At 41.6% G+C, this 12,361-nt stretch overlaps 1 protein-coding gene across 1 annotated transcript in view; it reads right to left on the bottom strand.

Annotated features, from left to right (window-relative positions):
* Positions 1–840: 840 nt before the first annotated feature.
* Positions 841–12,361, bottom strand: part of STX11 (syntaxin 11) — a 38,211-nt gene continuing 26,690 nt past the window's right edge. The window contains exon 2 of the mRNA XM_052645932.1: positions 841–2,400. Coding sequence (XP_052501892.1) covers positions 1,532–2,395 — 864 coding nt within the window. The 5' untranslated portion in view covers positions 2,396–2,400 and the 3' untranslated portion in view covers positions 841–1,531. The remainder of the gene's footprint in view (positions 2,401–12,361) is intronic.

The raw sequence follows: 12,361 nt of genomic DNA, 5'->3' as shown, positions 1-12,361 counted from the left end.
CAACACATCCCTGTGTGAATTCTTTTTCATTCCCTCCTCCCCCATTCAGAGGTCCATTCACTAGTTACAGCCTCAAACAAGGTGGTAGAAGAAGTTTTAGAACAATAATTGAAAAGTTAGACAAAGATTTAAATGGTCAGGACACAAATACATAAAAAGCATGCTTAAAATGTAATGTTTATTTAACTTGAAAAACAAGACTATTCGCTCAGTCGTATCTGACTCTTTGCGACCCCATGGACTGTAGCCCACCAGGCTCCTCCATCCATGGGATTCTCCAGGCAAGAATACTGGAATGGGTTGCCATTTCCTTCTCCAGGGGATCTTCCTGACCCAGGGATAGAACGCAGGTCTCGCGCATTGCAGGCAGACCAGGGAATCCCTGTTTTAAATTACTACACTTCAATGCATGAAAGCAGTGGGTCACAGTAAAACAAAAGTAATTATTTCTCAGACCTTTTTTTTTTTTTTAATATTTCTAACTCTGTATGCATTTTCAGCATTTGATATCTGTTCTATACCACCATAACCAAACAACTCAAAACAAACTTGGGTGGTTTTGATCCAAACTGAACTATGGAGATGCAGACAGGAGCAAGATAAACTCAAAACAAGCAAACCAACATCAATACAGTAAAAATGTTTTTCTTGATATTTATATATCATATTTACAAAGGTAAAGCTAAACTAACTGGTCATTATGTACATACATTAGTAAATATTGGTACTTTACATTTACGTATGTGTATTCATAATTATCAAGTAAAAAGATAAATTTTAAATTACTTTTATTTATGAAAAAATATATAATGTGATATACATACTTCAATTTGAGTGCTTGTTCAATATTGAGTGCTCAAAAAACTTTGGGGAAAAAAAAATCCCATAATGTATTCTGATGGAACATACTGAAAGTAAAGAGGTAAGGAAATAATAAATGTTAACTGTGATTTTAGTAAGTAGAGGACGTGAGCAGAAGATATACATTCAGATGGGGATCGCATAGCATAAACCAGGGGAAGCCTCAGAAATGGAAGATGTGCAGTTTTTCCCAAGGTCAGTTTCACTCGAAAAGGTACAGAACAGAGGTACTTTCAGGATAAGGTAAACGAACTGGAATTTTGATGACAAGTTCATACTTTGAGCCGATCCAGAATTGACTTCCGGCTAGAGGTTCTTGTACAAACATGCCTTGGACATATACTGTAGAGTTAAGTCACAACGTCAGTTCCTTATTTGGCTTCCTTTAAGAGGCAAGGGTGCTATGTGCCCTTTAAACGACCTCAGAAAACTTCAGCTGGCATCTGTCGCGACTGAAGAATCAGCGGGTGGGATCCACCCTTGTTTCAAGTACGAGATGGGCTGGAATTCTTGCACCTCGTGTTTTTTTTTTTTTTTCTTTCTCTAAGGGCTCAGGTCCATAGTGATTAGCGCAATTCACCCCAGGACAGATGGCCTCAAAATCTACCCCCAGAGCGTTTCCCCGTCCATCCCGCTCGGGGATGGAGGTGTGGCGGCCCAGGGTCACTTGCTAGTTGAGGCAGGGGCAGCAGAAACAGCAGATGGTCCGGCAGGGGTTCTTCTTCTTGTACTGCACAGCCTTGCGCACCTGCACCTTGGCCTGCCCGGTGTATTCGACGGCCTTCTGCACGTTGAACTCGATGACGTCCAGGGTGTCCGCCTGCTGCTCCACGAGCAGGGCCATCTGCAGAAAAAGGTCGTGCAGGTCGCGGATGCGGCCCTCCAGCTGCAGCAGCTCCCGGTGGCGGCTCTCTATCTCGTTGAGAGCCGCCCGCGCGCCCTTCACGTCGGCCAGCAGGTTCTCGGAGAACACGTCCCACTTGCCCTGTTCGAACATGTCTTCGATCTGGTCGCCGGACACGTCCTTACCCATGATCTCCAGCTGGCGCTGGATGCGGATCTTGCAGTTCTCGCGTTGCTTCATCTCGGCGCAGTTGTACTCGTGCATGGCGGCCTGGAAGGTGCGGGCGAGCGCGCTGTACTGCGCACGCGCGATGCGCGCCACGGCCGAGTGCGCGCCGTGCTGGACTTCCGCCTGCTCGCTCAGCGCCTTCATGGCGCCCAGCTTGCGGTTAATGCTCTCGCCCCGGGCCTTGATGTCCTTGCCGATCGAGTTGGTGTCCCGCTTGATGCTGCTGAGGCGCCGCATGGACGTGAGGAAGCGGGTGTTCTGCTTTCCCAGCCGCCTCACGTCGGCAATCAGGTGCTGGTTTTCCTCCTGAAGGTCTTGGATGTCTCGGTACAAGGATTCCAGGATGTGGTCGGTCTCGAACACGATGTCCTCGTGAGGCGAGTCAAAATCATCGTCGTCGTCCGGGAACTGCTGGTCAAACTGCTTGGTTAACTCCACGAGTTCTCCTAGTCGGTCCTTCATTTTGCCTGCAAATGGAAACATGGAGGTTAAATTCCTCTAGCGAGAGTCAAAATATTTGCATTGAGAGAATTAAAGATTAAAATAGAGAAATGTTCTGCTCACTGCTCATCACTCTCAATTCTTTACTCCTGGGTGTAGGTAACAAATGCACTACAGGAGCTATACGGTTCACGACATTTGGCTTATGAGTGAAGGACTGATGGGACTGGGAGTCACAGCACCTTTGTGTCTTATAGCTTGTAGGTATCTGCAGTTCTTATGCAACATTCTTCTTTACAGCATGGGACTTTACTTTCACCACCAGACACATCCACAGCTGAGGGTCTTTCCCGCTTTGGCCCAGCCACTTCATTCTTCCTTGTTTTAGCCCCTAAGTCATTGCCTGCCAGGCTTCTCTGTCCATGGGATTTCCCAGGCAAGAATACTAGAGCAGGTTGCCATTTCCTCCTCCAGGGCATCCTCCCCACACAGGGAGATATGAATCGGCATCTCCTGCATTGGCAGGTGGAATCTTTACCACTGAGCCACTAGGGAAGCCCTATCTATATGTATGCGTGCAAGCGTGCTTGCTAATTCACTTGAATCGCGTGGGACTCTGCGACCCTATGGACTGTGGCCCACCAGCCTCCTCTGTCCATAGGATTCTCCAGGCAAGCATACTGGAGTGGGTTGCCATGCCTTTTTCCAGGCGATCTTCCTGACCCATGGATTGAGCCCACATCTCATGTCTCCTGCATTGACAGGTGGGTTCTTTACCACCAGTGCCACCTGAGATGCCCTTAGCAAAGATAAAGATTGTTAAATAAGTAAAATACACACTTATAAAAAAATACATTGACACATTAATGATGAATTTCTTCCTTGACTTTCAGAATATTTTTTGGATCTTTTTCTGCATTTTATTTTTTTTTTTAAGAAGAATTTCTGTATTTTACTATTTACTGTTGAGACATCTAACAGTTTTTATTTACCACTATTTATTGTTGTTATCTCTTGATTTAAACTTATAGCATATGTAGTATCCATCATCTGAAAATATTGCTTTACATATCAAAGTTCAAGCACTCAGATAGCCTCAGTCTACTTGCAGAAAAATAAAGGCCAATAAGAAGCAAAAAAAGAAAAGATTGTTAAATAAGGGTAGTCAATTTATAAGCTCTGAGACCAACTCTAAGTGTTGTCTATTCTGTGTCTATTTCAGCACTGGTGAGCATCTTCAGTCTTGTATATCATAACAATTTTTTAATGATATAAATCATGGTTTAATTTTTTATCTTAAAAAACCTAAAAATTGAACCTGCTTAAAGTAAAACAACAAAATGAACAACGATGAAAATCTAATAAGGAAGTATAAAATTTGGAAGTTGAAATTTCCTTGCTCTTATGCCCAGTATCACCAATACATACTTTAATTTGAGTGTTTGAGACTCAGTGCTTAAAAATATTTTTTGGGAAAATCCCAAAATACAAGCTAATGAACGATATTGAGTAAAAGAGATCAGGAAATAGTTAAGTGTGGCTCAGCTGGTAACGAATCCGTCTGCAATGCGGGAGAACTGGTTCCATCCCGGGTTGAGAAGATCCTCTGGAGAAGGGAAAGGATACCCACTCCAGTATTCTGGCCTGGAGAGTTCAGTCCGTGGAACAAAGAGTCGGACATGACTGAGCAAATTTCACTGATTGACTGATGTGATTTTAATAAGTAGGAGGGGTGAGCAGAAAGAAGATATTTATCTATGTGGGAATCACATGGCAAAAGCCAGAGGAAGAATCAGAAGTAAAAGACATTCAATTTTTCCCTATATCTCTAGTGGTAAATATTGTTAACAAAACTACTTTAAAAAACAAGTTTTATATGGAAAATTTCAATCGTACACAAGCCTACTAGCAATAATATAACACACTCCCATATACCCATCACACAGCAGCAATATTTGCCCATTTTTAATAGCTTTTTGAAATAAGTTGGCAGCTCAAGCAGAATTTCCATGCTTTTATAAGGGTGGTTCTGATCAATTCCCTGTTTAGCAAGGCAAAATAATGTTCTCTGTGTCCATATTTTTTCTAGTGAAGTGAAAAACTTTATTATTAATACTGTATATATGCCAAAATAATGAACATTTTTCCCTTTTATACAAGATTTTGTGGCTAGAAAGATTTCTTTCTATTATATAATTTGCAGGAAACAGGAGAAAAGTAGTAGCATTTAATGGCTACTCAATCTATCAGGGATCTTGATCTCAAAAGCTTCCCTTAAGTTGAAGTAATTAATTTCACAACACCACTAATGGAATGCTGACAACTTGGATTCAGTGATAAATGGAAAATGGTGAAATATTAACCATGGATTCCCATCTGCCATGACTATTAGTTACATAAATTAAGCAAAGTTTTATTCCATAGTGGTGATTTTTAATACAACAAGTTATCCTGCTTAAAATGCCATTTCTGCTTTCTGATGACAAAGATCAATACCAGACCTTCTCACTGAGGGGAAAGTGACTCCAAGAAGCACTCCAAGAAGTTGAGAGGCAGAAAAAAGAACCAGGCTGGACCAAAACTATGCCTTCCCTGGCCTGAATTGCCTGATAGGTAAATATTTCCTCATTTTGAATAAAAGTTAAAGACAAAGCACAAGTTGGTGGGGGTGAGGGGATTGCAATATATACTAGGTAATGGGTTAACATACTTACTATATTAAAAACTCTTGCCCCTCCAAACCCAAAAAAAAAAAAAAAAACACCAGAAAAACCACTTGCCCTAGCAAAGACAATGAAAAGGCAATTCATGTAAGAAGAAATATAGGTGCCAGAGAACATGGAGATAGTTGGTAGGTATCAGGTACTTATTGTAATGCCAATAAGCATGTTCTAAGCACTTCTCATGTGATACTGTCTTTAATCTTCATATAGACTTCATGAAGTAGGTATTGTCATTATCAGAGTTGGTAAGTGAGTTTAGGGAGACGAAGGAATATACCCAAGATCACCAGTAAGTGACTAGTCCAGCTCTAGAGTGGCCCCGCTTAATCACTACCTTCAATTATTTCCAGAAGGTGTAAAAAAGTGAGGCATGAGGGACTTCACTATCAAAACAAGGAAATGCAAGGTAAGCCACTGAAATTTTTTTTGGTCACCAAACTGGCAAGAATTTTAAAAAATAATAATTTAGGGACTTCCCTGGCAATCCAGTGGTTGAGATTTGAACTCCCAGTACAGGGGGCTTGGGTTCAATCTTTGGTTGGAGAACTAAGATCCTGCCTGCCACAGGCTGTGGCCAAAATAATAATAATAATAATTTAAAAGAGAATTCTGGGAACTCTGAAAAAACTGCTTGTAGGAGGGCAAATGGATAAAAACCGTTGTAGAAGGGCAGGTGAATAATATGTATTAAAAGCTTTTAAAATGTGTATTTGTTTTAGGTACATTTATTCTAAGCATATATTCAGAGTTATATGAAGCTCATTGTTGTAAATATTTTCATCACCATAGTTTTCACAGGAATTCAAAAATAATTTAAAGGTGCAAAAACGAGATAGTGACGGCTACATAATCACAGAGTTTAGAAGGCTATCTAATGGGATGAAAAGCATAAATATCATTTTAGGTAGAAAAAAATCTGTAAAGGGAAGAGAATGAGCAGGGCTGTCATGCAAACATCTTGAAATAAAGACTTGAATCATACACATCAAAATGTAGTTTTCTTCAAATTGTGGAATTATAAATCACTTTAATTACTTCCTTGTGCTCTTCTCTATTTTCCAACATTTTTATAATGTCCTGTAGATTCATCAATTAGATAAAACCCCACAAAACCATAAGTAATTGTTTAAAAGACTAACTCCTTTAAGATGTATGCATTACAATCAGGTTACCACCTCATATGACACGAGGAAAGTACACGAGTTGGCTAGTATGGAGTTGAGCTTTATTTATCTGCTTAAGTTAGCAGCCAACATATGCTACTCTGCAAATGTAGAATTAATAATTTTTGAAGATAGATGCAGATAGAATAAAATATAAATAATTTTTTTACATAAATAGAACAGAGAATGAATAATTTTTGAAGGACAAGACAAGAAATGGTGATGGATGCAAGGAAGGCTTGGGAAGCACTACCACAGAAGGTAAGGGGGTAGTTAAAGGACAGCATCACACACCAGAACGTTAGGGACCTGCTTGTTGGTCTCTGCTAGTCGTAGACAGGTCCCAAGCCCAGTACTGCTCTCCTGAAGCCCTGAAAAAGCTATCATTTCATTCACGATAGGACGAGCAAAGTGCACCGCAATTATATAGAAAGTGGCCTTCGAAGAAGATGTTCAGAGATAGTCATTCCTTCCCAAGACCTACCAACATGAAACCATGGATCCTGAATGAGATGAAGGTCTAAGTTCACTTGAAGGCTCAAGTCTACAAACTGGTCAGGAGAGAGGCAGGACGTGGAAGCTGGAGATTCTCTAGGAGGTATACACAAGAAAGTGGCCTTCACTGCCTTCCTGCTCACCTTTCTTGACCCAGCTCAGCCCCAAATGAGCTGGTCCCACTGATCTAGAAGGTTTCCTGGTTGCCAAGGTACAAACATTAGGAAAAGTACAACAGAAAGTCAACCAAGAGGCTACTGCTTCTAACAATATTCCCTAAATTGTTTAAATGTACTCCTTACTGTAGTTATACCAAAATACAGAAGCAAGCACAGAAAGAAAATCAATATAAGCCACATACCCAATAGCTTGGTTCTATACTGTGACAGCTGAAAAAGGGAACCACAGTAAATGAGAAAGAAAAGTCAAACAATTCTATTGACCCTCCCATCTCATTATGATAAAGGATAATGTAATAAACTTTGGTAAACTATTCATAGTTAGTTCAGTCGCTCAGTCGTGTCCGACTCTGCAACCCATGAATTGCAGCACGCCAGGCAAAGTTGTTCAGATCAGTTCAGTTCAGTTCGGTCACTCAGTCATGTCTGACTCTGTGACCCCACGGACTGCAGCACACCAGGTTTCCCTGTCCATCACCAACTCCTGGAGCTTACTCAAACTCATGTCCATCGAGTCGGTGATGTCATCTAACCATCTCATCCTCTGTCATCCCCTTCGCCTCCTGCCTTCAATCTTTCCCAGCTTCAGGGTCTTTTCCAATGAGTCAGTTCTTTGCATCAGGTGGTCAAAGTGTTGGAGCTTCAGCGTCAGCATCAGTCCTTCCAATGAATATTGAGGACTGATTTCCTTTAGGATTGACTGGTTTGATCTCCCTGCATTTTTTTTTTTTTTTAAGGCACCGCGAGGTTTATTTGGCTCAGGAATTGAAAAGCAGAGCAGTAGTACAACACATCTCTGGAAACACTTAGCTGTGCCGTGCTGGTCATCACAGCTTTGCTTTTTTGGACAAGAAGTTCACGATGGCAATCATGCACTTGTCTGACAGCCACCTCTCCCTCAGGACACTGCTTTCTTCCATGTTAACTGCATGTAACTTTTCTTTCTCCTTGTTTCTGATGATCTGCTTGAAAATTCTCATTTCATTTGGGGGGAGCTTTAAATATGCTTTCAGCCTGGCCCAAACTTCTTTCTGAAAAGTGCTGTCAGGAAAAACTTCAGTAACAAGTCCTTTGTTACTTCGGTAACAAGTCCAAGGGACTCTCAAGAGTTTTCTGGTGCTCAGCTCTCTTTATGGTCCAGCTCTCACATCCATACATGACTACTGGAGAAACAATAGCTTTGACTAGATGGACCTTTGTTGGCAAAATAATGTCTCTGCTTTTTAATATGCTGTCTAAGTTTGTCATAGCTTTTCTTCCAAGGAGCAAGCATCTTTTAATAAATCCTGCTTTTTTGATTCTCATGGAGATAAAGAATTCAAAAGAAAATTTACAACCAGCTGCCAGAAATCTGCTTCTGTCATCTAATGTTCTTTTAAGGCATGCAGGTCATCTGTTCTGAGTCCTGGACTCCACAGGGAAGTTCTGGGAAATTCTGTCAGCCTCCTTTCACGGGGCAATGTGATTTGATGTAAGAGAAAATAGATGATGGTAGCTCAGTGATTCTGAGACTTTAGGAGGCAACAGCATCTTCTGAAAAGCTGAAAACATGGAGTACTGATGCTTGGGACCCTGGAGGTTCTGACTCAGAGGGTCTAGGATTCCCTCTGGGTGATTTTAATGCACACTCAAATTTCGGACCAACTCCACAGGTACTTATGGCAGCTTTTTATTCATGCCATCCTGGACAACTTATAATAGCTCCCAGGTTGGGGCATCTTGATGAACAAGCAACTGCTAGGGAAGGATTCAGAAAGATGGGGAAAGGAAGATTCAGAAAGTAGGCTTCTACCTAGCTCAGAAGATCAATGAGTGGGGGTGATAACTGCGTAAGTAACCCAATATGCAGGATGCTACAGAGAATAACCTAGGCTTCCCTGGTGGCTCAGTGGTAAAGAATCTGCCTACCAATGCAGGAGATGTGGGTTCGATCCCTGGGTCGGGAAGATTCCTTGGAGAAGGATATGGCAACCCATTCCAGTACTCTTGCCTGGGAAATCCCACGGACAGCGGAGCTTGGCAGGCTACATTCCGTGGGGTTGCAAAAGAGTCAGACAGACTCACTGACTAACAAAACAACCAATCAACAAAGAATACCCATGAAAGCATTATTCCCTAGTTGCTTCTAAGGGAATCAGTTATAAACACAATACATAGTCATATCTTTGATCATAAGAGATGTTATCTTTCATGTGCCTGCTTACTCTAAGGAGAACAAAACCTACAAAGTTATGGGCTGAATTGTCTCACCTCCTCCGAGCCCCCTTGCAAATTCATATGTTGAAGCCCTAACCCCAGTACTCCAGAATATAATTCTACTTGGAGATAAAACTTTTAAAGAGAGAATTAGGTTTAAAAGAGATCTTTATATAATACATTAAGCAATACATATACTAAGTACATTTTGCCTACTACCCAGGGGAAAAAAACCTTTCCCTGCTTCGTAGCACTATGTGAGAAACTCAGACACAGGAAGATACAATGCAGAGCAGCAGGGCAACACACAAATCATGTGAGGCTTTTTATGGAGATTAACTTGTAGATTACAGGAGGAGAACCAATCCAAAAGCATGAAGAGCCTTCCTTTCGGTATTTACCCAAAGAGATGCTTTCGAGACTATGTTTATGTGATGTGAGTTCAGAAAATTTAGGATTCTTGCTTCAACAGGAACTGAAGTAAACATTTATAAACACACACAGGGCTTGGTTATTAATAAAACCAAAAAGATCTTGCAGATATATACTCCAAATGAGCACTTTTGAGCAGGAACTTGAAATGTAGCACCCATGTTCTGCTTTTCAGATTTTATAATCTGTATCTCTTAAATCCTAACTTTATACCAATTTTTAAAATCCTGTTAAAAAAAGATGATTCCAGATCAGGATGTGTCTTTATGTTGAGGTCCACCACTGGTCCAGACAGTGCCTGGATGAGTCATATGGTAGGAACCCTATGACATCTGACGTCTCTGGGTGGACGCAGCCCTGCGGCAGGGCACAGGGACTGATGAACTGGGTGTGGGATGGGATTCCAGCCCTCCTCATGCTGGTGCTGAATACAAGTTGCACAACCCTATGTGATCCTCCTGAAAACACCTTTCTCGACCACCCCACCCTGTCCCTCCCGCCCATCATCACCACAGACATGCAGTAAGAACCAAGAAACCCCACAGGCCTCTGTCCCAGTAATCTGGCAGTTACTTTTAGGACACACCGTAGTAACACTGGGCTTCCCTGGTGGTTCACCTGGTAAAGAATCTGCCTGCATTGCAGGCAGAGACCTGGGTTAAATCCCTGGGTTGGGAAGATCCCCTGGAGAAGGGAAAGGCTACCCACTCCAGTATTCTGACCTGGAGAACTCCATGGACTGTACAGTCCATGGGGTGACAAAGACTCGGACACGACTGAGCAACTTTCATTTTCATTTTCACTAGTAACACCCTTAAAGAGCAAGGAGTATACTTTCCCAGCACATTGATTCAGATCCATAAATAATCATTTTATTCCAATGACTAAAACCTGGTGTTTTAAGCAATTTGCCTAAAGCCATATAAGTTAATAAATATGAAACTGAGATCTGAATCCAGAAAAATATGACTTCAGAGCCCTTCTGTAAACCACAAAGCTATGCTAGCTTGTTTTTCCTGAGCCTCGCCCTAAAAGGTTTCTGAAATCTTTAATCTTGTAGGGAACTTATTCCATCTTAGTCCATCTGAGCTGCTATAACAATATAGTGGATGGCTTATAAACAACAGAAATTTGCTTGTAAGCACTGGAAATGTAATTCTCACAGTTCTGGAGGCTGGAAATCTGAGATCAGACTGCCAGCATGGTCAGGTTCTGTGTCTGGTAAAAGCCTGCTTCCTCATTCATAAATGGCCTTCTCACTGTAACCACACATGGCAGAGGGGCAAGCAAGCTCTCTGTGGTCTGTTGATGGGGGCACCTTTCCAGTTCACAAGGGCTCCACACTCACTGCCTAGTCACCTCCCAAAGACCCCACCTCCCAATACCATCAGCCCGGGGGCTAGGATTTTAACCTATCAATTTAGGCGGAAAACAAGCATCCAGAACGTAGCATTCCCTAAGTGAGGTGTTTTATTTAGAGCAACTGTTAGCTTCTAATAACCCAGCTCTCAGTGAACACATGAAAAGATTTTCACTGTTACAACCATTACCTTCTTTTCCACAATAATGTCTTCATATCAGAGTTTTCCCAACGTAGTAATGTTTTAATTATTAGAGCACTCAGTCAGGTAGTCACTCATCATAACTGTTCAAAGCCCACAAAATTATTAACAAGCACAGATAATTCTAACAAAGATCCACTGTGGTTAGGACTGACTCAAGATTGTTGAAAGACCTTGGAGGGAGTTTTACAGTTGGGGGTGTAGAAGTGACAAGTGAGGAAATGGTAGTAGACGACCTTGTACAGGAGAAAGTAAAGGGAGGAGAACTCCAGATTCTAGGGTCGAATCATCCATACAAGTTCTTCCCCTGTTATCTGTATCAGCACCTACAAACACACACAGTTGTTGTTGCTATATCTTACATCTGATCTGGTTTGGCCCTGGAATGTGAAGCAAACCTTTGTCTGGAAAATACAGCAGAAATTCATGTAGAAAGAAAAAGTGATGGGGAATAAGTCATCGAGTCTAGTTTGTTTAAACTTTATATTTCATACCTATTCCATGGAGCATTTTTTAAAAACAAGAGAAATCAGGGCCTTCCTTGGTGGTCCAGTGGTTAATGCTTCCAATGCAAGTGATGTAGGTTCAATCCTTAGTTGAGGAACTAAGATCCTACATACTACACGTGGTATGGCTAAAATTTAAAAAAAAATTTTTTTATAAAAGAGACATCAATAGTGTTTCCAGAATTATTAATGATCTTTTCTATTCCAATTCACAGGGCTTCCCTGATAGCTCAGTTGGTAAAGAATCCACCTGCAATGCAGGAGACCCCAGTTCAATTCCTGGGTTGGGAAGATCCCCTGGAGAAGGGATAGGCTACCCACTCCAATATTCTTGGCTTTCCTTGTGGCTCGGCTGGTAAATAATCCATCAACAATGTGGGAGACCTGGGTTCGATCCCTGGGTTGGGAAAATCCCCTAGAGAAGGGAAAGGCTACCCACGCCAGTATTCTGGCCTGGGGAATTCCATGGACTGTATAGTCCATGGGGTCACAAAGAGTCGGACATGACTGAGCGGCTTTCACTTATCTCACTTATTTCAATTCATAATACTAGTTAAGGACAAGCCCACAAAACCTTTACATTTCTTTTTCTGTCCCTCTTCCTCTTAAAGCCCTATAAACCATTGATCCTAACACTGTTGGCTGGTTCTTCCTCTTTAATTCTCCAAGGAAACAAATTATTATTTTGGCTGACTTTTTGGGGGGAGGAGCCCACAAACCAGGGATTGAAC

Source organism: Budorcas taxicolor, chromosome 9, assembly GCF_023091745.1.
Source record: "Budorcas taxicolor isolate Tak-1 chromosome 9, Takin1.1, whole genome shotgun sequence".
NCBI lineage: Eukaryota > Metazoa > Chordata > Mammalia > Artiodactyla > Bovidae > Budorcas > Budorcas taxicolor.
Note: the sequence above shows the minus strand (reverse complement) of the source record. Positions and strands in the feature narration are given on the sequence as shown.